This window comes from Xenopus tropicalis, chromosome 6 (genome assembly GCF_000004195.4).
Source record: "Xenopus tropicalis strain Nigerian chromosome 6, UCB_Xtro_10.0, whole genome shotgun sequence".
Lineage (NCBI taxonomy): Eukaryota > Metazoa > Chordata > Amphibia > Anura > Pipidae > Xenopus > Xenopus tropicalis.
Window position 1 is genome coordinate 41688180 of NC_030682.2, and position 23114 is coordinate 41711293.

A 23114-nucleotide genomic window follows, 5' to 3' on the forward strand; every position below is an offset into this window, starting at 1 on the left:
TTGTGTGGCTTTACACAGCATTTATCTGTAGCTAATGGGGAGAGGAAAGCCGAGGACATGGTATCTTATTCTGCACTTAACTAGTTAATAATTAAACGGTAAATAACCCTGGGTTACTCTATCCCTGTGGCCCCGCCCCATCTGTCAGTCATCCTTCGGTTTCTCTCCTGCGTGGGCGGGGCTGGCGCATCTTCCTCTTACTGCCCGCTAAAGCCTCATTGCAGTCACGTGACTCCGGTATGGTAGAATACGGGAAGTTCTTTACCTTCATTGTCAGTCAGTACTAGGAGCGACGAGAAAGAGGAAGTCTGTGTGTACTGCTCATTCACAGTAGGTTCCCTGTACGTTGTGAGAATGATGTGGGTGGAGCGGGTCATATTGAAAAGTGCTCATGTGTGATTACTTATATATGCTTGTGTGCGATTCGAACTGAAATGCTCTTTTTGGTTTTGGTGCCATTGAAACGCCTCTGCGTATTATTTAAATGGAAGAGAGACTGGGCTACAATCGCATTAGGAAGATTACTCGCCTCTTGACAAATTACACTGAATATCTAGCAATATATTGATCGGTTACTGGAATAAGATAAGTGTCTGGCATTTTTCCAAACCCCCAAGTTAAAGCCTTGGCCCTCTTGTATATAGGGGATAGAGTGAGCTGTAGTTTAACAACATAAGTGATCTGCCTCAGTGCTAGACTTAGGGGATTGCTGGAGAGCTGAAATATGTGCTGTAATTTACTTTTTTTTTTAAAAATGTCAATTATTCATAAGGCTTTGCGCTAATAAGTGAGGAATATCTGTCGCATTATGCAGTGTTACACATATTTTCTGTAAAATAATGGGCTCCAAAGCTTATGTATAAGCATGTACACACAATTTAGATAATATGGGTTTAGGGTTGCCATCTGGCCAGTATAAATGTTGCTTGATGCCAATGTTATCTAGCAGGGAAGACAGAATAAAAAGGAAGGTATATTTTTCCAGGAAAGATGACAACCCTAAATGGATGAAATCAAGGTATCCCTATCTACGTTTCTGTAGAATGTACATTGTAATGCAGAAAGTAAGGCCTGCATATGTCCTGTATTATAAGTCATTGTTAATGGTCAGATAGTGTACAGATATTGGACATGTTATACAGAATGCTCGACCTGAGTTTTTTTTATGTATAAGGGTTCTTGGATATCCATAGCCAAAGTCTACTAAAAACATTACTAAAATAACTCTTAATAGGAACATTTTGCCTCAATAAGGATTAATTATATCTTAGTTAGGATCAAGTACAAAGTCCTTTTTATTACTACAGAGAAAATGGAAATTATTTTTTAAAATTAGATTTGTTTGGTTAAAATAGAGGTCTATGGCAGATGGCCTTCTGGATAATGGGTTTCCGTATACCGCATCCCATTCCTGTAGTATTTCTAGCTTATCCCATGTACTTTTCTGTACCTCAGTGAAGTTCACGTTTCTCCTGATCATGGCAGTCCTGGACCTTAGGAATGTGCAGTGCTGGCACTGACATTGCTCACAGGAAATAATCCTATCTTTGATCTGTGCTGAATGCTTCTCGCATATTTTAGGTTAACAGGTTGGCTCCAATTGAATGTGCTCAGGATGGTGCGTCTTATTTTTTAGTGGGGAATACAACATCGTGACAAGTGCTAGCTATAGCTGTCTTTGTGGGCTGAGCTTACAAAAGTTGATTTTAAAATAGAACTAAATGGAAATAAATAAAATGACAAAAGGGACTTGTGGCGTCATCCAATTTAATTGCTGAAAAAAACAAGTATTCATGATTTCAGAAGATTGAAGTCCTTCTTCCGACATGCTTACTATTTCTGAAACCCAAATAAGGGGACAAAAGTGTACTGTTAGCTTGACTCGTACTTGTTCCGTCTTCAAGTTTCTTTATTAGCGTTCTAAAACTGCTACTATGTAAGAAGGTTATTCTCATAACTCTATTTATTTACATTGGCCGTTTTTAAATACAGGTATAGTACCTGTTATGAACAATGCTCAGGAGCAGCAGTTTTCTGGATAAAAGATCTTTCCATAATATGTATCCCCCATACCTTGTCTACTGAAAAATAATTTAAACATTAAATAAATCCAATATAATTCTATTGTTTTTTTCCAATATGGAATCATTATGTCTTAGATGAGAACTTGTGATCAAGAAAAAAAAAAAAAATCAGATTTATTTGCTTAAAACGGACTGTAACAGAAATGGTCTTTCCATAATTCAGTGCTTTCTGGATAACAGGTTTTTGGATAACTGATCCCATACCTGTATATCTACAGCTTCTTAACAAGGAAATCACTGCAAAAAAAAAAAAAAAACCTCCAATATCAGCTTACAGTTTATTCAAATGAATATTGTCTGACAAGTTCAGTGTTGCAGAGAACCTGTTCTGTGACTTTACCCTTTCTGTGTTGGCTAAGTTTCCAAATGTGTATGGTGGCAGGTAATTTTTAAATGGCGCATATATCTACTACCAATAACAGTGTAAAATTGTCCTTCTCCGCACTTTATCGTTTTTCTTTTTAGGTTGTTTGTGCACTGTTAATAATATGAATGAAAAGCTTAAAGGGAAAATATACTTCCCTTTTCAAATTAACTAATTTAGGTAACCATGATAGTTTGCCTTTAACTCACTGGAACCGTATCCCAGTTACTCAGGGTCATTCATCCTCCTTCCCTCACCTTGTCCCATTGTGAATTGGTGGGTTCTGGGACTTGACGTATCTGTTTCCATAGTGGCTGGTGCACAGATTTACTGAAAAGCAGAGAGACATCAAGTCCCAGAATCCAACACTTCACAATGGGACAAGGTGGGGAAGAGCTTGGCATATTTTGTGAGCCAAGTTCAGATAGTATTTATGTACCCTTTGTATATAAAGCCAGCTGAATAAGCTCATATCAAAAAGGGGAATTTGTTTTTCTGATTGTTAGCAACAACAACAACACAGGCCAAAAAAATGCCATAAAATCACTTGCATAAGGCCTATTACATAAGGGCATTCTTTCTGCAGTGGATCCACCATGGGGAATATGCAGCCTGTACTTTTCATTGAGGTTTTACTCACTGTTCCACTGGGAAGCTGCATATAGGGTCGTGATGTCATGCTGACCACAGAAGGGGCTAGAATGTATATCTATAGATTGTTTGTTTATGAGTGATTTTAAAAATATACTTCTTTTAGGCTCTGCCACTGTATGTTAAGGTCAGGGAGAGAGAGACAGATTTACCTAATCTAACTCTATTCTAACTCTTTATATCATTGGAATGACCAACACTTCTCCTTTGGTCTTTTTGACTTTTGTTTAGGTTATTTATGTTGCAAAATGGGGAATTAATATTTAGTTCCTGCAATGTTGGACTTTCCTTTTAAAGCTGCCTGTACATTTTAGGGAAGCGAAAGTCTAACTAGGTGTATAAGTAAATGTAGTAATCCTAAGCTTATAATAAACACTACATACTCTTCCGTTAATAACCACCTGTAAGTTGCCGTTACATGTTCATTAGTGATCTTGGAATCAGTGACAAATTTGGATTTTCTTGCATTCTTTCCACATTTCATAGTATGTTTCAGGAATTAAACACTGATCCTTGATGAGAAATGTAAATCATTAAAGAGGGGTGCCCAAATATGGGTGGGTAAATCTGATATTGGTGTTTTGATTAAAATCCAGAGGGTGCCTGGTGAAATTGATACAATAATGAATAGGTTTGGTTTAGTTTACATACATGGAAAATGGTGCAACATGTAGGCAAGGACGTTGTCTGTTGAGTCAATAGTAAAACCCAATTCACCATGTGTATGGGGATCTATGGCCAACCCAGCTTTGCATGGGATCCTACTTTTGTGTTACATTTCAGGCTAATTGGTCAGATATGTGTATTAATGTGTTTCACCTGTTTTGTGTGTCTTTCGTAACACAGTCTGGTCAAATATTTTAACTACCTTCTAAAGTCTTAGACACCCTCAAAGCTTGTTGTTTTCTAAATGATTGGTGAGTGAGAAACGCTGCAAGCGTTACTGGAGCCGCATCAAATTTCACCGCCACTGCCTTATATGTTGGACCAGTTTTTTTTTTATATGGTATATAGAATTTCATTTAAATGTAGTTTCAGGGTGTTTTCTTTATTGGTTTTCAAGAATCATTTGTGCCCAGTTAGTTCGTAAGAATAATTAGATCTGTTGTATCTTTTCCCTACACAGCCAACTATGAAACAATTTTTGCCCTTGTATATCCCCTTCTTGGTTTTTCCTTCCTGCCTTCCCCTGGCACAATTAGCCAGTTGCCTGCACGTGAGGGTTGGCAAGCGCACAGTGTATGGAGGAGGGCACCATACCAGCAGGAGATAACCAGTACAGACTAAGAGCCAAGTTCCAAGGAAATGATGTTTGTTGGTGACAATAAGGGTTTAGTTGCCTTCTATCCTTTTGTATGTCTATGTCTCTAATATTGGGCAGCTTGATACCTTAAATGTTACATTTATCCACAGTTCATATGAATTCTGTATCTAGTTTTGCTATGTTTGCATTGAACTGGCAAAAGGTCTTTTTTTTTTTTTTTTTTTTTTAAATTGTGGATTTCTCTCCCTGAATCAGTCCCACTGGCTGATACATTATATAGCTTCATGAAGGGGTTGGATGGCTTTTTAGCAAGTGAGGGAATACAGGTTATGGGAGATAGCTCTTGGTACAAGTTGATCTAGGGACTGGCCCGGTTGTCATCTTGGGGTCAGGAAGGAATTTTTTTCCCCCTCTGATTCAAACTGGAGAGGCTTCAGATGAGGGTTTATTTGCATTTGTCTGGCTCAACTAATGGTTAAGGTGGCCATACACCTTCAGATCTGCTCGCTTGGCGATGTCGCCCCCACCAACACCTGGGGGATATCAGAAGAATCCAGGCTAATATGGTCGTTTGCCCCTGGGTCCAAAGATCGAATTATAATGACGGATATAGGCAAAGTTGGTTCGGGGACGAGCCGATGCGGTCCCCGATCCGACTAAATTTTTTAACCTGCCCGATCGATATCTGGTCGGGCAGGCCCATCGGTAGTGCCCATACACGGACCAATTATCGGCAGCTAGAATCGGCCCGTGTATGGCCACCTTTAGGCAGGTTTCATGTAGACATAAAAGGTTGCACTTGGTGGACCCGTGTCTCTTTTAAACCTAACTTGCTATGTTACTATTAACTATCAATGCCATCATGGTAACTGTGTTGGTTAAAAAAATTAGGAGAGCATTAACTTATTCAAATCAAATCTAAATTTCTCTTAACAATTTTTCCAGCTTCAAAGTAGAAAGCTTTCCATTGAGCGTAAAACTGTATATATTTCATTTTTAGGGCCTGCTTTTTGTAACTGCCAGCAAACAACCAGCTGTTGGAGGCTTGAATCACATTACATTTAATAACTGTAAGCTTCATAGACTGGAATGTATGGATAATAATATCAGGCTCTCGGTAACTGGGGCAAGTCTTGTTAAAAATCAGTGGGAAGTCACCCAAGAGAGTAGTCCTCAAACATGGCCCAGTAAGCCACTGACTTGTTCTGGAGGTGCTAAGTCTGCAGCTAATTCAGATCATGTATGGGCAGCTTTACTTTTATCATTACTTTGTCTTTCTGTTTAATGGGAAAACCTGCCTATAAATAAACTTCCTGTAATCTCACAAGTTGTTTGTCTTTATTTTGTAAGTCTATTAGTAAAGAGGCTTGTTGTAGGAAATCATAGGACTGCCTGTTAACCTTTTATTCTTGGCTTAAAGCCCCTTTGGTTAATAAACAACACACTTTATACAGTGCCACAGTAATGCCTTTATCACACTTATCATATGACATTAACATTACATTAAATGGTTTTTTAGCACACTTAAGGTATATGATCAAAATTCTGGAAAGATCCCTTATCCAGAAATTCCTTGGTCCCAAACATTCCAGACAATGGATCCTATACAGGTATAGGACCTGTCATCCAGAATGCTCGGGACTTGGGGCTTTCCGGATAAGGGATCTGTAATTTGGATCGCCATATCTTTAAGTCTAAAAAAAAATCATTTAAACATCATTTAAACCCAGTAGGATTGTTTTGCCTCCAATAAGGATTAATGATATCTTAGTTGGGATCAAGTAGAAGATTCTGTTTTATTATTACAGAGAAAAAGGAAATAATTTTTAAAAATTAGAATTATTTGCTTATAATGGAGTCTATGGGACATGGCCTTTCCGTAATTCATAACTTTCTGGATAACGGGTTTCCGGATAAGGGATCCTATACCTGTACCTCTAATAGCTTAGAGACTTTTATTTTAGCTTTTATTTACCATACCTCAAGAAAAAAAAATTGTGAATGTCTAAGTTCAGTTATTCCTTAGGGCTCGTACTTGTGTTTCTTCCCACACTTCCCTGCGGTGGCACAGGAAGTAACTCATGCTATTCTTTCTAATGGGGTTGTACTAACACAGGCGTGTGCTAGTATAGCATTGATTTACTGAATTGCACTCAGGTGTTTGAGTCAGTCCATATATTGCTTTTAAATGTCCACTCTGTATGTCCATGTGTCAGTATTTTTGCTTCTCTGCAGGTATATTTAATGGCAGTAACATTGTGCCTACCTTATATTTTGGGAGCTCTAGCCCTAGATACAATTCTATAAGTCTTTTTTAATTGAACCACTTGAAAAATCCTTCAAATAAAATTAATAACAAAAATAAAATAAAACTGCACGCTGGCTCAGTATGACCTTGTTGCATTTATTACAAAAATATTTGTTGAGTATTAACAGTATTCTTTTTCTATTGCAGATATTCTGTATTTCGGCTGTTATAGAAGTATGTTGCCAAGGGACCAAGAAGGTGTAAGTGATCCTCTATGTCTATTTTAACTAACGCTTACCCATAGCTGTCAAAAATGGTGAGCATATAGACCCCCCAGTTCTTCTCCGCCTGATGGCAGTGGTGGTCAATATATTCCATGTGCCTTCATGTACTAAATACATTAGTTTCAAGACGCAGTGCCCTATTTTATGCCTCGAATAATGGGTTTTCTAAAATCCATTATTTATGTTATGTCTATATGGTTAAATGCGTTTAAACAAGCAACATGGATATCTTCTCTCTGAACTGTTCCAGTATGATACATTAGTTGTTGGCATTTCCAATCAGCATATTTAGCCACTACAGGTATTGAACCCCTTATCCGGAAACCCAATTATCCAGAAAGTTCTGAATTGCGGAAAGGCCATCTCCCATAGACTCCATTGTAATCAAATAATTCACATTTATAAAAATGATTTCCTTTTTCTCTGTAATAATAAAACTGTACCTTGTACTTGATCCCAACTAAGATAAAATTAATCCTTATTGGAGGCAAAGCAATCCTATTGGGTTTAATTACTGTTGAAATAATTTTTTTAGTAGAATTTGTTTTTTTTGTTGGAGATCCAAATCACGGATAGACCCCTTATCCGGAAAACCCCAGGTCCCGAGCATTCTGGATAACCGGTTCCATACCTGTATTAATATTTATCCCACACTTGCAAGAATGACTACAACTAATGTATCGAGTTGTGACAGCTGATCTCTATACCTTTTTATAAAACTTAAAGGGCACCTGGCCCTAAAATTGTTTCCCTACCAGAGGTGCGGGCTTCCAGGCAGCTTGTGGTGTGAGCAGCTATGTTAAGTGGGGCAAACTCTGGTTTGGGGAATCAATAGTTTTCTTTATTAGCCCACAAGCAATTTTAGGGTGATAGGTGCTCTTTAAGAGAAACAGGAGTAACTTATATGTCAAATAATTAACAGTTTAGAGAGTTGGTTGCTACTAGAAAGGTGAAAAAACAAAGCAAACCGACTTAAACTGCATCATAGAAAAACTATGAAACTAAAAAGTATTTATTTTTGTGTACTATTAAAAAACAAGTGAAGGTAAGCGGTTGACATTTAGGGCAAAAATGCTTTTACTATATTCAACTTAATTGGCTCGTTTTTAAATTAGGCAACAGAAAAAGGCTAGAAAGTTTTTTTTTTTTTTTTTTTTTTTTAAATCACAGCTTCATGTTAATGGCAGCAGTCAGGAAGCAGCTAGGGATTGAGTATTTGGGCAGATCAGGTTAGGTAAGAACCACAAAGCAGTCAGACCTGGTGTCCTGGCCATTCATTTGGTCCATGGGCTGAATTCTATAATATATTTCTATGTATATAATATATATATATATATATATATATCTAATATTAATGTAGGGCACAGAAAATATTTTCGTCAAACTGACTGGAAGTATGGCCTGGCACAGTTGTTATTAAACCCTGTTTAATCCAAGTTTTGGTAAATAATTTCCTTACATTTTTAGAATAACTATTCTATGGTAGTTTTAAAGCATGCAACTCTATAGAAATTGGGTACGTTTATAGTGACAGAAGAAGTACTAATTACAAGTGCATTTAAAGAAATAAATGGGTGGGTAAGGGGTGAATAATAAGTCTTTTTCTTTTCCTCAGTACTATAATCTATAAATCTATGTTTTGGTCATCATATGGGATCCTGAGATCTCCAAATAGTGAGACAACCTCCTATTACTTTAAAGATAAAAGATACTTGGCCTCACAAATGCTCAGGAAAGAGGTTTGGTGTATCAGAGAGAGTTAGAGAGATTCCAGCAGTGGCAGCACATGAAGTGCCCATAAATACACAGAGGTATGCCTACCTTTTGAACAATAAGCAAATATTGTGGCTGAGGAGGTACTGTTCTGATCCATTAAAAATGCAGACAGTTGAGCACACCTTTTAAGTAAAGAAATATTTGTGACCTATAGACATGCAGAAATGATTATCAGCTTAACAAGTGTACTAAAATGTGCTATTGCAATACACTTACGGCTTAAACTAGCGTTTCATTGTTTATAGATCAGTTGCCTTCTTACGAACCAAAGTGCGGTAAATAGTTGGAAGCCTATTACTAATTTATCAATTGTGCTGTGTAATTTGTGGTCAGAAAACACTGAGTCTAGTGTTCAGGTAAACACATAACTCACTCAACTTGTTATTTATTTTATGTAAACTTGAAACAGTGCAATTATAGCTGGGAGTATTTTTTTTTAAATTTCTAAGCATTCTAGTTTTTAACCATTTTGGTAAAATGGCTTAATAGTTTTTTCATTGTTTTGCAATCTTAGAAATCCTTATCTTTCTTCCTCTATAGCTCTGTGAAGACAAAAATTCCAGGGCATGTTTAGTCTGGTGCCTTTTTGTTTTCCCTTCCCGTTTCTGACATTATATAAGGCAAAGTTTGCATTCACAGTGGAGCTGAGTGAGGCTGATCAGCAAGTGCAGATTGCAGGGCACAGTGGGTGCTGGACTAATTTCTAAATCATGATCTTACAGGAAACCATCTCTGTGTGGGTGCGAGACCCTAAAGTACAGAAAGAAGATTGGCATTCTTATGTGGATTATGAAATCTGTGTTCATGTAAGTATCAGGGTGCACTCTTTTCATACTAATGACTAAACAGGACTGTCCTGTTACAGCTTGAAAATATAATCCTTATAGCATGCTGGGTAGGAGCGGTTTAAGGTTGGCTGCCACAACTAACATGCTGTTTGTATTAAAAGTTGGGTCTGGCACCACCTTCCTCTAAACTCACCTCATGTAAGGTGTTTATTTTGTGGCAGTGAAACAGACCAGCCCAAGTCTGTGCAACAACAATTGTCAGTTGTGTGTGTGTGTATAAATATATAATTGATGTATATTTCAGAATATGAAATGTGTTTCTCAATTTTTTTAAAACCCTGTGAATGCTGTCACTTGTACTGTTTCTAGTCCATTTGGCATTAGCACCAAATCAGTTATTTTTTAATGTGTGTGTATATGTATATCTTTATTTATTTGTATATGTATGCAATCCCTTTATCTGGAAACCCGTTATCCAGAAAGCTCCAAATTAAGGGAAGGCCATCTCCCATAGACTTTATTTTAATCAAATAATTGAAAAACAATCCTATTGGATTAATTTGGCGTTTGATTGTTTGTTTGTTTTTTTTTTCCCCCAGACAAACAGTATGTGTTTCACTCTGAAAACTTCATGTGTAAGAAGAAGGTTTCGGGAATTTGTATGGCTCCGACAAAAGCTCCAGAGCAATGCTGTATTAACGTAAGGCTATGTTATTTTATACATTGTTATACAGAGGTACAGCTAAGTTTGTATAATACACTATGGCATCGATAAAGCCCCTGATTAATTTTGCTGTGCAGCAGATCTTCAAAGAGACACCTTCTCTCTATGCAGCCTATACACAGACTGACAAAAACAAACTCCCCCTGCCCCGGCATGAGCTGAGGCTAAATGCTAATTTTACTAACTATGTAGGTTGTCCTGTGTTGAATTTTTGTATGAAAGTAAAATCGGAAGGGTGTTCACTACTAAATGTCACCAGGTACTTAATGCTGTGGTTAATATGGTTGTTTTTATGGTGTCTTACAGAAGATGGAAAGGTTAAACCACCTCTGGGCTGGTGGTTCTGTTGGCAGAAAACTGCACCGGGCCCGGGGTGTTTCTCAGCGAGAACCACTGAGCGATCTTCTTTCTGCTTCTTTCTGGGTGGTCTTGCACCGTGGAGGGAAAAGGTCTGTCTTTAAGCAGACTTTATCACTCTGCTGGGCATGTGTAGGTACTGGGTCATTGAAGAAACGGAAGAAGTTTGCTCTGTGGTACTGATAAGTATGGCCGGCCAGTGCAGTTTTGTGTGAGCAGGAGCACTAGCCCAGTGGATAACAGGTAAGTAATTCTGCCTAACATTTTAGCTCCCCCAAGTAATTTAGCCTTTCCTTCTCCTTTACTGCTAGTAGTGAATCTGTATTAGAGAGGAAAATGAAAATGTAAGCCATACTGTAAAAAGTCAAAATAGCTAATTTTTATAATGTGTTTGCTTTCTGTAGTCAACTACCAGAGTTGCCTCCCAGAATCCCATTTTTTAAAATCAGTAATAGTCAAAATTTGGAGCATCGTGTCCGTGGATTGCAAGAGTTCCTAAACAAGTGAGTATATAAGCTCGATATACATGGTATAAGTATAATTCATGCACTGTGTAACAGAGCCATCTTGTGGTTATCAGCATATGGAGCCCAAGAGGAAACTGGCTCATTTAGCTGGTATTTGCACAGGCCTAACCTGGAAATAGGCCAGTGGAATGTTTTTCATAACATTTTTTTCTAACACTTCTTCCTCTTGGCACATTTTTTTTTGTTTTATGTCTGTAAAGGGAGGTGGGCTGGCTCACAGAATATAGTGAGTGTGTGGAAAAAAATTGTATATCTGGTTGCAAGCATCGAAAGGGTAGGGGATCATTGACAGGGTAGCTGCCTCACCACTGAGGCAATGATATCTCTGAAGCTATTGATTTGTAGAAGTTGTAACCCCATTTGCTTTTTTGTTAGAATAAAATCGAAACTGAACCGATAAATGACATATTGGCACCTTTTTTTGGTAGAGATTTCCATAATCAGACAATGTATGTTGGCGAAGCCTCTTTTTCTCCAGTCTCAGTAGCTGTCCTCTTGCTAATTTTTCACTGCCCAAGAAACTTACTAGTTTTATTGACCTAATTTATATCAGTCTGTTAATCATAAGTAATGCATCACAACCCCTTTCTAAGTTGCTGTATCTGTACAAAATTAGTTCATGATAGGTGGGATTAAATTACATTGTAAAGTGGCCAAGCATATTTAGGTTTGACTTGAATGATCATAGCATGGTTTGAAATGTCCTGCTTTTCCATTTAAAAAGCACAAGGGACCAAGTGTTTACCAGAGTTACCATCTGCCTTTACCAACACCATCTCTTTTGTAACTCTAACCCATGTAAAGCTGTGGCTCTGGAGGCATACCCTCTCTCCATTAATGGCAGTAGCTGGGTTAGAATGGTTGAAATAGTATAATATAACAATTATAGTATATGTACAATGGTGTAGCTTTGGCTTAGGAAATAGAAATGGTATATAGCAGATGTTTTGCCCACTATTTCATCTGTTTTTGATCATTAAAGGGGTAGTTTACCTTTCAATTTACTTTTTAGTAAATCTGAGACAATTTGCAGTTAGTCTTTTTATATTTTTGTGGTTTTTGCATTGTCTAGCTTTTGTTCTACAGCTCTCCTTTGAAATTCAGCAGTTTATCTGGTTGCTAGGGTTCAATTTGCCCTAGTAAGCAGGTGGTATATGACCCTCTCCTACAGCTGGTGTGGGAGAGGGTCTAAATAGGAAGGTAAGTAATATAAAATTGTAGTCTTGGAGAGTGATTATGTGTTGGCTGCTGGGGTCAGAGACCCCTCTCTGGAAAGCTGCAAATAGGCAGAAAAAAAGCCATAGGACATTCTCTTACATAATAATTGCAATTAAAAGCAAAATATGTTTTGTTTACTTTCTCTGTACACATGGCCGAAGCCATCTTATTTAAGATGATTAAAATATCTGGGGGAGAACTGACTCCTGTAACATTGTTTTAAGATTCATAACCAGAGAACACAAATGGATAAACAAAAACTGCAATTATATTTACAAATAACTTTAAAACCATTTGAAAAAAGAAGAAATACATTTTCCATAATTGATAAAAAAAAAAAATCTGTTTCTCCCAATGTACAGCTGATCTGTAATTTCCTGCTCTGTACTGGGAAGGTTGCAGCAGTTCTTAGAACTACCCTTGCAGAAAGCAGAACTTTGTGAAAACATTTACTTTAACTTTGGACTTCGGCCAGTAGCTTTAACAGACAGGGTAGCATGTGGCGAGAGTAAATCCTTACACAGAAATCCTTATTTTAAAAAATTGTGCAGAATGTTGGACAAGCACAGGCCAAAATGGTTAGCCAGTCTGATCATTTATAAGCTTCTATATAAGGAGCATTTGATATTCTAAAAAATGAAAGATTTCTGTATAACATATAACAGATATACAGGGCATGCTTTAAAAAGCACAAGGGCTGGTCCTTGATGTGTGCGCACAGTTCCACTCATATGGGCATCAGACTGGGTTGCCATTCCCTTATTCTGGCCGTACCGATCTAGCTTCAAATGTTCAGGGAGGTGTTCACTTTTGCCATTAGGCAGATGGCAAGGGCCCGATGTGCCAGAACCTTTGCTGGCAATTTACGTGTTTGGCTGTAGTTTTCAATGCATGATTGATTGGATGTTTATTGGCCTAAGTACCAATCTTTTATTTGCAGTTTGTAGAAATCGTTATTCAGAAAAACCTAAGCTTTTAATGTCTAGTCTAAATCCTAATCAATATTCATTCTTGAAGCTTCACCTATTCAAAACTGTGCAAATGTTAACGTATACCCATCAGTATTCATTTTGTTTTTAAAAGTGTAAAAAAAAAATATATTTTACCTTGTGGCTTTTAAAGGACATGTAAACACCACACACAAAAATGTAATCAGTGAAATATTTCAATACCTGCCACACTGGTTGTCCAGAGGTTAATAGTAAGGCTGCAGCATCTCCTTAATCACTTAGATTTCCTTCTCCTCCTGTAACCCACTCACCCCCCTTCCTCAGAAATTTGCTTTGACTTCTGGCTTGTGGGCATGCTTAGTTGTTCTAAACACTCCCCCCCCCCCCCCCCCAGTCTAGCAGCCAATGAAGAGATGGCATTGCTGGTTCCCATAGAAACTCAACTCTAGCTGTCTGCTTCAGTTTTTTTCTCCTAACTTTCTCTCCAGAGCTCAGCTCAAACAAAGCAGAACTTTTATCAGAGACATTCTTGATGAAATGTATACTGAATGTATGTGTGTGTAGGCTGTTTGCAGATTTAAATGTATCTGATTATGTATCAGAGGAAAATGGCCTCGGTTGAAAGCTGCTATTTGCTTTAGGAAAATGTGATGGTGCAGGCAAGCGGAGGGGATATATGCAATACAAATATTGCCATTTGGGTGGGGGAGACGTGCTCATCTGATATATATATATGTAGGCTTTACATTTCCTTTAAGTCCAGAGGACTCATTTACTGTTGTTAGGTGTTAAATGGCTATAGAGTTGTACCATGTAAAATTACATTTAACAGAACTACTGGCACACGGGGAGATTAGTCGCCCGCGAATCTCCCCGAAATGCCATCCCACCGGCGAAAATGTAAATCGCCGGTGGGATGGCATACGCGGCGACGCGATCTCGGTGAAATCGCTGGACTTGCCTTGAGAGGAAACTTCCGCAATTTCACTGAAATCGTGCAGCTACGTATGCCATTCCATTTTTCGTGGGCGACTAATCTCCCCGTGTGCCAGAGCCCTTATTTTGGGAAGGGTATAGTTAAATATATAGCTAGTTCAACCTTCTAAAGATGCACTGTTAGGATAAAAGAAGCAGTAGGAGATAAGGGGGGAAGCCAGACCTGATAGGCTGACCTTAGTTTCAGGTAAGTGTGGGTAGACTGCAACCAGTATACAGTGTAGCATGCAAGCAGTCTATCCCTGTTGTGTATTATGAGTGGTTGATAGCAGGCTTGATAGCCTAGGTGCTCAGCAGCAGTAACCATTATATAAGACAGTAATACATTACATATCAACTCCAAAATTAATAAAAGAATACTTGCACTGGGGAGGGCTGATTCCACTTTAGGCTTTTATGTTCATGTTCATTAGTAAAATTGGGGTGCATGTCTGAGCTGATGCCAAGACAATATCAAGCATTCACTGTCTTTATGGGCTGCAAATATGGGGTTATTTCTTTGTGGGACCTCATGAAGTGGCAGTTGCAAGCAGGAAAAAAATGAAACTCCACTGTGCCCCACAGATATGTCTGCTGACAAGGCTCCAGCTGTGGGATAGTGTATATAGTAAAGCTGCACTTTACATCAGGGCTTGTATAGCAGGCCTAAACTGGCAGTCTGTGGGTTCTGACAAATGCCAGAGGGGCTGCTGTAAGACGCCATAGCCAGTAACTATTTATTGGGCTGGTGGGGGGCTGTATAGGCCTCTGTTTACCTGAAATGCCACTGCCTATTTTTTGTATCCCAGTCCAGACCTGCTGCTTAGAATCTGCTGGCACTTCTAGTCAGCCTATTCTGCTTTTAAGTCCTAACAGAGGCACTGGCCTGGTGTATAAGGTGAGTGATCACACTACTTTTAGAATCCCCCTAGTGACTGTTGACTTTCCATCTTCTGTAATCTAGGAGATGCAATCAAAATTGGATGGTGTGCCATTATACCATTATCATTTGAAAATGCTGGAGCTAGCCATGGAAAGGGACTTAAAGGAATACTGTCATGGGAAAACATGTTTTTTTTTCAAAACACATCAGTAAATAGAGCTTCTCCAGCAGAAAAAATAATTTTGTTTTCAAAAACGCGAACGGGTTTTTTTATATTTAATTTGGAAATTTTACAGGGGTCTAGCCATTTTCTTCATTCCCAAGGGTGCCACAACCATGTGACCTGTGCCCTGATAAACTTCAGTCACACTTTACTGCTGCACTGCAGTTGGAGTGATATCACCCCCCTCCCTTTCCCCCCCCAGCAGCCAATCAGCAGAACAATGGGAAGGGAGCAAGATAGCAGTTCCCAGTAGATATCAGAATAGCACTCAATAGTAAGAAATTCAAGTCCGGCTTGGGACTCCTGCAGTTACATGGGAGTAGGAGAAACAATAGGTTACCTGAAAGCAGTTCTAATGTGTAGCACTGGCTCCTACTGAAAGCTCAGACTTGGGCACAATGCACTGGGATGGCTGCCTACACATCTATATTACGACTAAAAAAAAATATATTTGTTGGTTCAAGAATAAAATTTTAAATGGTAAAGTGAATTATCTGCTATGTAAACAGTGTAATTAAAAAAAAAAGTATACCATAAAAACATCACTTTAAGCGTATTGGATAAGGCTAAATAAAAGACTTGCAAGTTCTGCTTATGAACTTTTCTTCCTTTCCTGAAGGGGTACTGTCCTATGTGATGAGTAGGCATGAATCCTGCTATGTGTGTATTTTAGCTGAATATACTCAAGAGAGGGCGCCAGAGCACTGATACTGTTTGTTCTGTGTCTTCATCTGGCTGAAATTACGATTCGTTAACCTTGTTTATAGGGAAGGTTTGTCGATTCTGTGTGGGGAAAAAATTCAGAATGTAACAGGTGCTTAATATGCAAACCACAGTGTTTTCAGCTGTAAAAATAGGAAACTACAGCCTATAAGCCACTTATGAAATAAAGCTGTGACTTATGTGTTTCCAAAATAACTTATGATTGTTTATACCTGTATTCTGTTCCTTGTAAGGTCTCTTCTATACACATTGCTGTTCATTGGCTCGGAGGGCTCTTGTATTAGCCTTCAGTAGTACATTAGTGGTAACCAAGGTATGCAAGTGCTTAGTGTTTGCATTCCAGTTATGGTCACAGAAGTTGTACCCTGGGGATTTTTTCTGTTTGAGTAGAAAACACGCATCTCTTTCCTACATTTTAACATTTTGAACACTGTTTGGGAGAGATTTCATTTTTTTTTTTTTAAAAAGATTTGCTTCAGGTTAGTAGGATATTGCTTGTGCACCTCAATTATCAAATGGTGCCCCAAGTTCTCTCTTTGGCTGAGACCAGAGATTTTGGTTGGGATTATATGCTTATGCTTAAATCTTTAGTGGTAGGTGTGGGACCTTGCTGTCCCCTCTCCTGCCCCCTACCTGACACTTAATGGAGAAGGAAAGGTTAAATTACTGGTGGGTGCAAAATGTTAGCTCGTTCTTCAATAGTCCTGGGCCCATGCATGCACAGTGAAAGAGACAGCTTTTTGCTTAAAGGGACACTAAAGAGCTCCCAGTATGCCTCACCCTTCATTATATGTTACATTATTCTGGGATTTGTAGTCCAGCAACAACTGAGTAAAGTTTGGTTGAGCAGCGCTGTGCAGCAGGGTTTAGTAAATTACAATAATAACTTGGGGGTGCCTAAAATTTGGCACCCCCCAACCCCCCAGTGATTTAACCTTCCGTTCTCCATTAAGCAGAATGAAACTGTTCTCTTGCAGTATTTGACTGTATTGTCCCATTCTTTCCATCCCGATTATATACTCCAGGTCCCATAGCTGGGATTCTTTGGTGGCTAGTAAATGACATCTTTACTTCTGATGCTTTTATGGCACCAACTCTTCAGCCTCTCTCCAGCCTTCATTTATAGAAGTATTAGGCTGTTGTAATGATTTAGCTTGGGCCATGTTTGTACTTGTTCTTAAAAGAGACGATTTGTTATTATGTGGCACAGTTGATATTTATTTGAAGGATATGTATTACATTGTAGTTAAGATGACTGAATGAAGTATTATTCAAGAGAAACCGCTGCAGCTGTGATCATTTTCCCTGTATAAATTAGCATGATGGATCTGGCCTTTGTATCTTAGAGATACAAATAATATACACCCTTTTCAGGCATTCATGACTGTACTGACCCAATCTTTAACAAGATCAGAGTGCTGGTGCTGTTTACAGAATTGATAAGATGAAGATTAATCAAATAATCCTTTTTCTACAAAATATTCTAAGAGGAAACTTCCGCGATTTTGGGGAAATCGTGGCGCCGTGTATGCCATCCCACCGGCGATTTACATACTCGCTGGTGGGATGGTATTTCGGGGAGACTAGTCGCCCGCGACAAGGGAGATTTGTCGTGGGCGACTAGTCTTCCCGTCTGCCACAGCCCTAAGGGTGAAGACACACAGAGCTACTTAGTAAGTAGCATGGTCTATTTTAGTAGCTGTGACTAGTAACTCAGTGTGTCTTCATCTTATTGCTAACAAGCACAAGTGTAACGGGACTGCTGTGTATTGTTCAGGATGTTATTACATCGCATTTTGGTTGTTCAGGGGGATCTTTCAGGCACCACTCAAACTGTACCACCTTGGTACCACTTTTGTCTTTTTATGCATGCAAGCTTTGCAACACAAATGTGATAGATCGTCACATGCTTTATCCTAATAAACCAGTAATACCAGTCTGATGATGCCAGATTGTTCTTCACGGTGAGGGTAGTGAGGTTGGAGAATGCCTCCCTGGATGATATTGTGATGGCAGATTCTATTTGGATGGCTTCTTGAACAAGCACACTATTCAAGGTTATTGTAATACTATAATCTACAATTAGTATAGTTATTGGTACAAATACTTAATATATAGATGTATAGATAGGTACCTCCTAAGAGTTTTGGTAAATTTAAATATGGGAGCAGCCATATTGTTCTTCTTTAGAGTCCTATTCATAGACTACTATGGCCAAAGGTATTGTTACCTTGGTTTTGTTAATAATAAATATAATTTGCTTAAGAGTTGAAGGCGTATTTATCAAAATTCAAATTTGTGGATTTTAGATATATTTTTTTTTTTAGTTCAAATAAACTTGAAATGTTATCAAATTCAAATGTTTGCTTATTTTTAAAATTTGATACTAAAAATGTTATAAGTTAATATGTTATGCATCATGTTCTACCCATCCTTTTCAGTGGGTCTACAACCTCAAAAAAAAAAAAAAGAATAATAACATTTTTTTTTTAAAAATATTGAACATTGGAGTTATGGAAGCCCTATTCAAATTCACGAGCTTTAGGGGGAAACAAATCAGCTCATAAGTGTAATCACTCAGAGGCCAAATACAGCATAGAAAGCCACATTTGTTGGGTGCAAAGATTTAGGCTTACAGTTTCCAAAAGTGTAGTTGATGGAACAAATTCAACTTTTGGGAATCATTAATATGCATCTTTTTTAAAAATAAAAGGGCAGATTTATCAGAATGTGAGATTAGAGCTCACCACAGAAAAACCTCAACTGCTTTCTATTCATTATTATGGGATTTTCAAAAGCGGTTTTATCAAATGGTAAAATCTAACTTTCTTCGTTTGATAAATACGTTTCAAGAAACCCATAAGAATGAAAAGAAAGTGTGTGAGGTTTTTCCAGCAGTGAGCTCTAATATCACATTTTGATAAATCTGCCCCTAAGTATATTGATTTTATAAATCTTATCAATACTGATACCGCCATTAGAGGAGGGACACTCCCTTAGCCAAAATGCCATGTAGGCCATGGTTCTAGCAAACAAATAAAAATGTACTGCACTAAAGGGGTCTTAAAGTCTATCCAGATTTAACGATAGTTCTAGTTCATTACAAAGCCAATTTTAGTTACAGGTATGGGATCCATTATCTGGAAATCCAGAATGTTCCGAATTACAGAATGGCTGTCTCCTATAGACTCCATTATAAGCGAATAATTCTAATTTTTGGAAATGATTTCCTTTTTCTCTGTAATAATAAAACAGTACCTGTACTTGATCCCAACTAAGATATAATTACCCCTTATTGGAGGCAAAACAATCCTATTGGGTTTATTCATTATTTAAATGATTTTTCAGCAGACTTAAGTTATGGAGATCCAAATTACGGAAAGATCCCTTATCCGGAAAACCCCAGGTCCCGAGCATTCTGGATAATAGATTCCATACCTGTACCATGGGGCAGATTTATCAGAGCTCACCATAGATAAATTTACCCACTTTCTATTCAATCATTCCTTTTAGAAGCGTGTTCATCAAATGGTAAGTTTTCACCCATTGGTAAATATTCTTCTACAAATCCCATAGGAATGAATCTCCCATCACAATCTAATCTCGCATTTTGATAAATCTGCCCCTAAGTGACAGTCAGTTGGTGAATTAGTGAAACAAGCAAATGTTACAAAGCAGTTGCCAAAATGTTACATTTATAATGATCTAGAACTATCAATAAATCTGGATATACTTTAACTTCCATTTAGTAAAATATATATTTTTGTAGTGTGTGTGTGTGTGTGTGTGTGTATATAAAATATATAATATAATATAATTTGTTTTGAATATGGGATTAATTATAATGTCACTTGGCATCATCTGGCCAGTTCTACAGTGCTATATAACAAAGTGTGCCCTGCTAACAATATTCATTCCTTTCAGGGTTTTGCACTGCTCGGTTCTGCTCTCTGACAGCCGGCTTCACCTTTTCCTACAAACCCAGCTAAGTACAGAAGAAATTGATGCCTGTGCATCGGGGAAAACAGAATATTCAGTTTTTGAAGCCATTCACAAGTTTGCCAACTCGAACCGGCGGTTTCCTGCGGAAGAGGAAGAGAAAACAAGTCATTACTTAGATCCCGAGAGGTACTTTCATGTGTGCTAACCTCTCTTTATTTATTTATTTTTTGTTGTTGGCATAATACGCAGATAATGAAAAAATTAATTGACTGAGATTTTATTGAGCTGTGACAGCTTTTCATAAGAGTCCTCACACACCTCCACGCTGAATTAATGGATGCAGTAGAAATTCAATTATCTGCATTCTGATTATGTGAATTTCATTTAGTCAGACTTGAATTATTCGCGTTTAAATTATCTAGCTAAAAAAAAAAAAAACCCCTAACCACACTCCAAATGGCTAATTAAAAGTCCAAATTTCCTGTCTCTCCTTCTGACTGGAGATAATTAAAGTTCTCCTCTGCTACTCAGCCTTTGAGTGTGTTGTGAAAACCAATTTCCTCGTTTTGACCCCCAGTCTTGAGATCCTTGCTGCTTCTACTCCCCTCCCATTGTTAATTATTTTTTCTCTCCTCCCCCCCCCCCCCACAGTTCATCCTCCAAGCTTGGACACAAGTGTGATGGTCATTTCCTGCAAGGATGCAATCTAGACAAAGATCACAAAGAAATATGGACTACTATTCTGCCTCCAAAGTAGTTTGGGCTCATTTCTTGCTCTTAAATGTTCAGTATTAATACCCAAGTATGGAAACTGTAAGGGCTTTCATTTTGGCATAGTGCGGTCTTAATTGCCCAACACTGGCACAGATACCCAGCTACAGCAATTCCAATGTACTTAAAGGGAACAGCATTTTAAATATGTTATCAAACAAATGAAGGTTAATTAAAATAAGTGCTTCATTAGTAGGTTTATAGCATTTATAGTATGTGTCACATCATGTGTGTTGGCAGAAGCTCCTGGCACTGTAGGTGTTCTGGGGGCTGTCTTTCCTTGCCCCCCACTCCATTGGAAGAGGCGAATGGAGATCTGCTGTAGCTCACGCTATTTATTTTACAGCTAGCATCCATCGTCATTTTCTGGCAGCGTCACAGCAGATGCCGGGGAGGTGCCGTGTAAATCTGCACAAGAAAGAAAACACTAGGAGCCAAACAGCATTTTTTTAACTTTATAAATGTCAGGGAAGTTTTTATACAGAACTTTCCCTTAAATTAAATGTTTTTCCTTCTGCGTTTAGAAACCTGGTCTGTTTACTGTAATAGAATCCATTTTTTTCTTTAAATATGAGCTATATAAGACATAATCTGGAATGGAGCCTTGAATCATGTACCCTGTAGTGGCTTAGATAACTACTGAATTAGCCTGAATTTAGCCACCACTGGGGTGTTTCACAGAGACCTTGCACTTTCCTTTGACAAACAGCACCCATTCCTTTCTTCTTAATATACACCACTTAAACTTCAATAACTATGCATTGGGGATATTAAAACCTTTCTGTACTGTCACTTGTTTGTGAATATTACATGCACTTTAGGGCTGCCCCCATGCAAAGCCAATGAAATGTTTTGTCCAAATTATTTCATTTTTTGTTTGCATTCTTGCTTTATTACTGTGATTTATTTTTGCTGCTATTGCTGACTTAATGTATCATTTGTTTTTTTTCTGTGTAAGCCATTATAAACTTTGTATGTCACATCAAATAAAAACTGTATACAATTAATGTAGTTTTAAATTACAACTGTCTGTCCATCTTGCTTAGCTGTGCACCAACTGCAAACACGGGCGCTCTGTCACACTGTGTATTATTGCTGGAGTGGCCTTGGGTAACAGGGTAGCATTTGCCCCTTCCTCTAGAACACAAGCACAAAAATATCCAGTCACAGGCATATTAAATATGTTTATACCATTTTACTGATGCTTTAGCATGGCTGTTATCAATATCTGTAAAATTGGGAGTGGGAACTTAAACTTTGCAACAAACTTACAACAAATAGAATGTAAAAATTTAAATATGCGTTTTATCCAGAATGCTTGGGTCCTGGGGTTTTCTGGATAAGGTTTTTTTTTAATGTATGATGGATCTCCATACCTTGCCGATTAAAAATAATGTAAACATTTAATTAAACCCAATTTTTGCCTCCGATGAGGATTAATTGTATATGAGTTGGCTTCTAGTAAACCATTTTTAAAAATTGGAACTATTTGATTAAAATAGTCTACGGGAGATGGCCTTCCTGTGATTTGGAGCTTTCTGGATAATGGGTCTATGGATAACCGATCCCATACCTGTATACCTTTGCAAAAAAAGCATAATTTGTATTTTTTCTTTTTTTATTATTATAGTGATGTAATATTTAACTTTAAACCTTTTACTAGGGACATGTTTGTGGTGATTTCATATAACTTGAATGAATTTGTTGCAAAATCAAGTGTGTATTTTATAGAGTTAATTGGATGAAATATCTAAGTGCACTTTTGTGAATGCTTAGCTTAACTAAAAGGAAATACCTTGTGTCCAAGGAAGCATTGGTACTGAAAGTGTGAAATCATGCTAAATGCACATACATAACCTTACCAAACCACTACTAGCTATGTGGCCTATTTATCAAAATATTTGGTTTCTGGGGTTTTCTGATAAGAGATCTTCTTGTCATTTTGATCTCAATACCTTAAGTCTGCTAAAAAAAATCTTTTGAAAAAATCCAATAGGCTTGTTTTGCCTCTAGTAAGGATTCTTTATATCTTAGTTGGAATCCAGTAAAAGGTTAAAAAATATTACAGAGAAAAAGGGAAATCATTTTTAAAAAGTATTATCATTTGAATAAAATGGAGCCTTTAGGAGATTCAGATAAAGATTAGCCTTCACCTAATTCAAAGCTTTCTGGATAATGGGTATTCAGAAAACAGATTCCATACCTGTAAAATAAGCAGTGCTTTCTTGGGTGCAAAGAAGGGTTAACCTACATCAGCAGCAGCATGAAACAAATGTAAAATTCCACACCTCCCCATACAATGTGTATCATAAGCCAAAATGGTGTGAGTAACACGTTACATCACCACTGTCCAGTATAACAA

The 23114-nt window shown here is 37.8% G+C and overlaps 1 protein-coding gene across 3 annotated transcripts; it reads left to right on the plus strand.

The window, feature by feature from the left end:
- Window positions 1-211: 211 nt before the first annotated feature.
- On the plus strand, window positions 212-21774 carry snx10 (sorting nexin 10). 3 transcript variants are annotated; one of them, XM_012964581.3, is made up of 7 exons: window positions 212-341; window positions 6819-6871; window positions 9394-9477; window positions 10059-10159; window positions 10945-11043; window positions 19964-20167; window positions 20633-21774. In XM_012964581.3, exons 2-7 carry the CDS (start codon window positions 6848-6850, stop codon window positions 20736-20738), a joined length of 618 nt encoding a protein of 205 aa, XP_012820035.1. In that variant the 5' UTR covers window positions 212-341; window positions 6819-6847; the 3' UTR covers window positions 20739-21774.
- Window positions 21775-23114: the final 1340 nt, after the last annotated feature.

Bases quoted from the DNA above. Each gene is read 5' to 3' on its own strand.
- snx10 (XM_012964581.3), top strand. From the start codon at position 6,848: ATGTTGCCAAGGGACCAAGAAGGT. The intron at 6,872-9,393 runs GTAAGTGATCCT...ATGATCTTACAG, and splicing joins TGCCAAGGGACCAAGAAGGT to GAAACCATCTCTGTGTGGGT. The intron at 20,168-20,632 runs GTACTTTCATGT...CCCCCCCCACAG, and splicing joins CATTACTTAGATCCCGAGAG to TTCATCCTCCAAGCTTGGAC.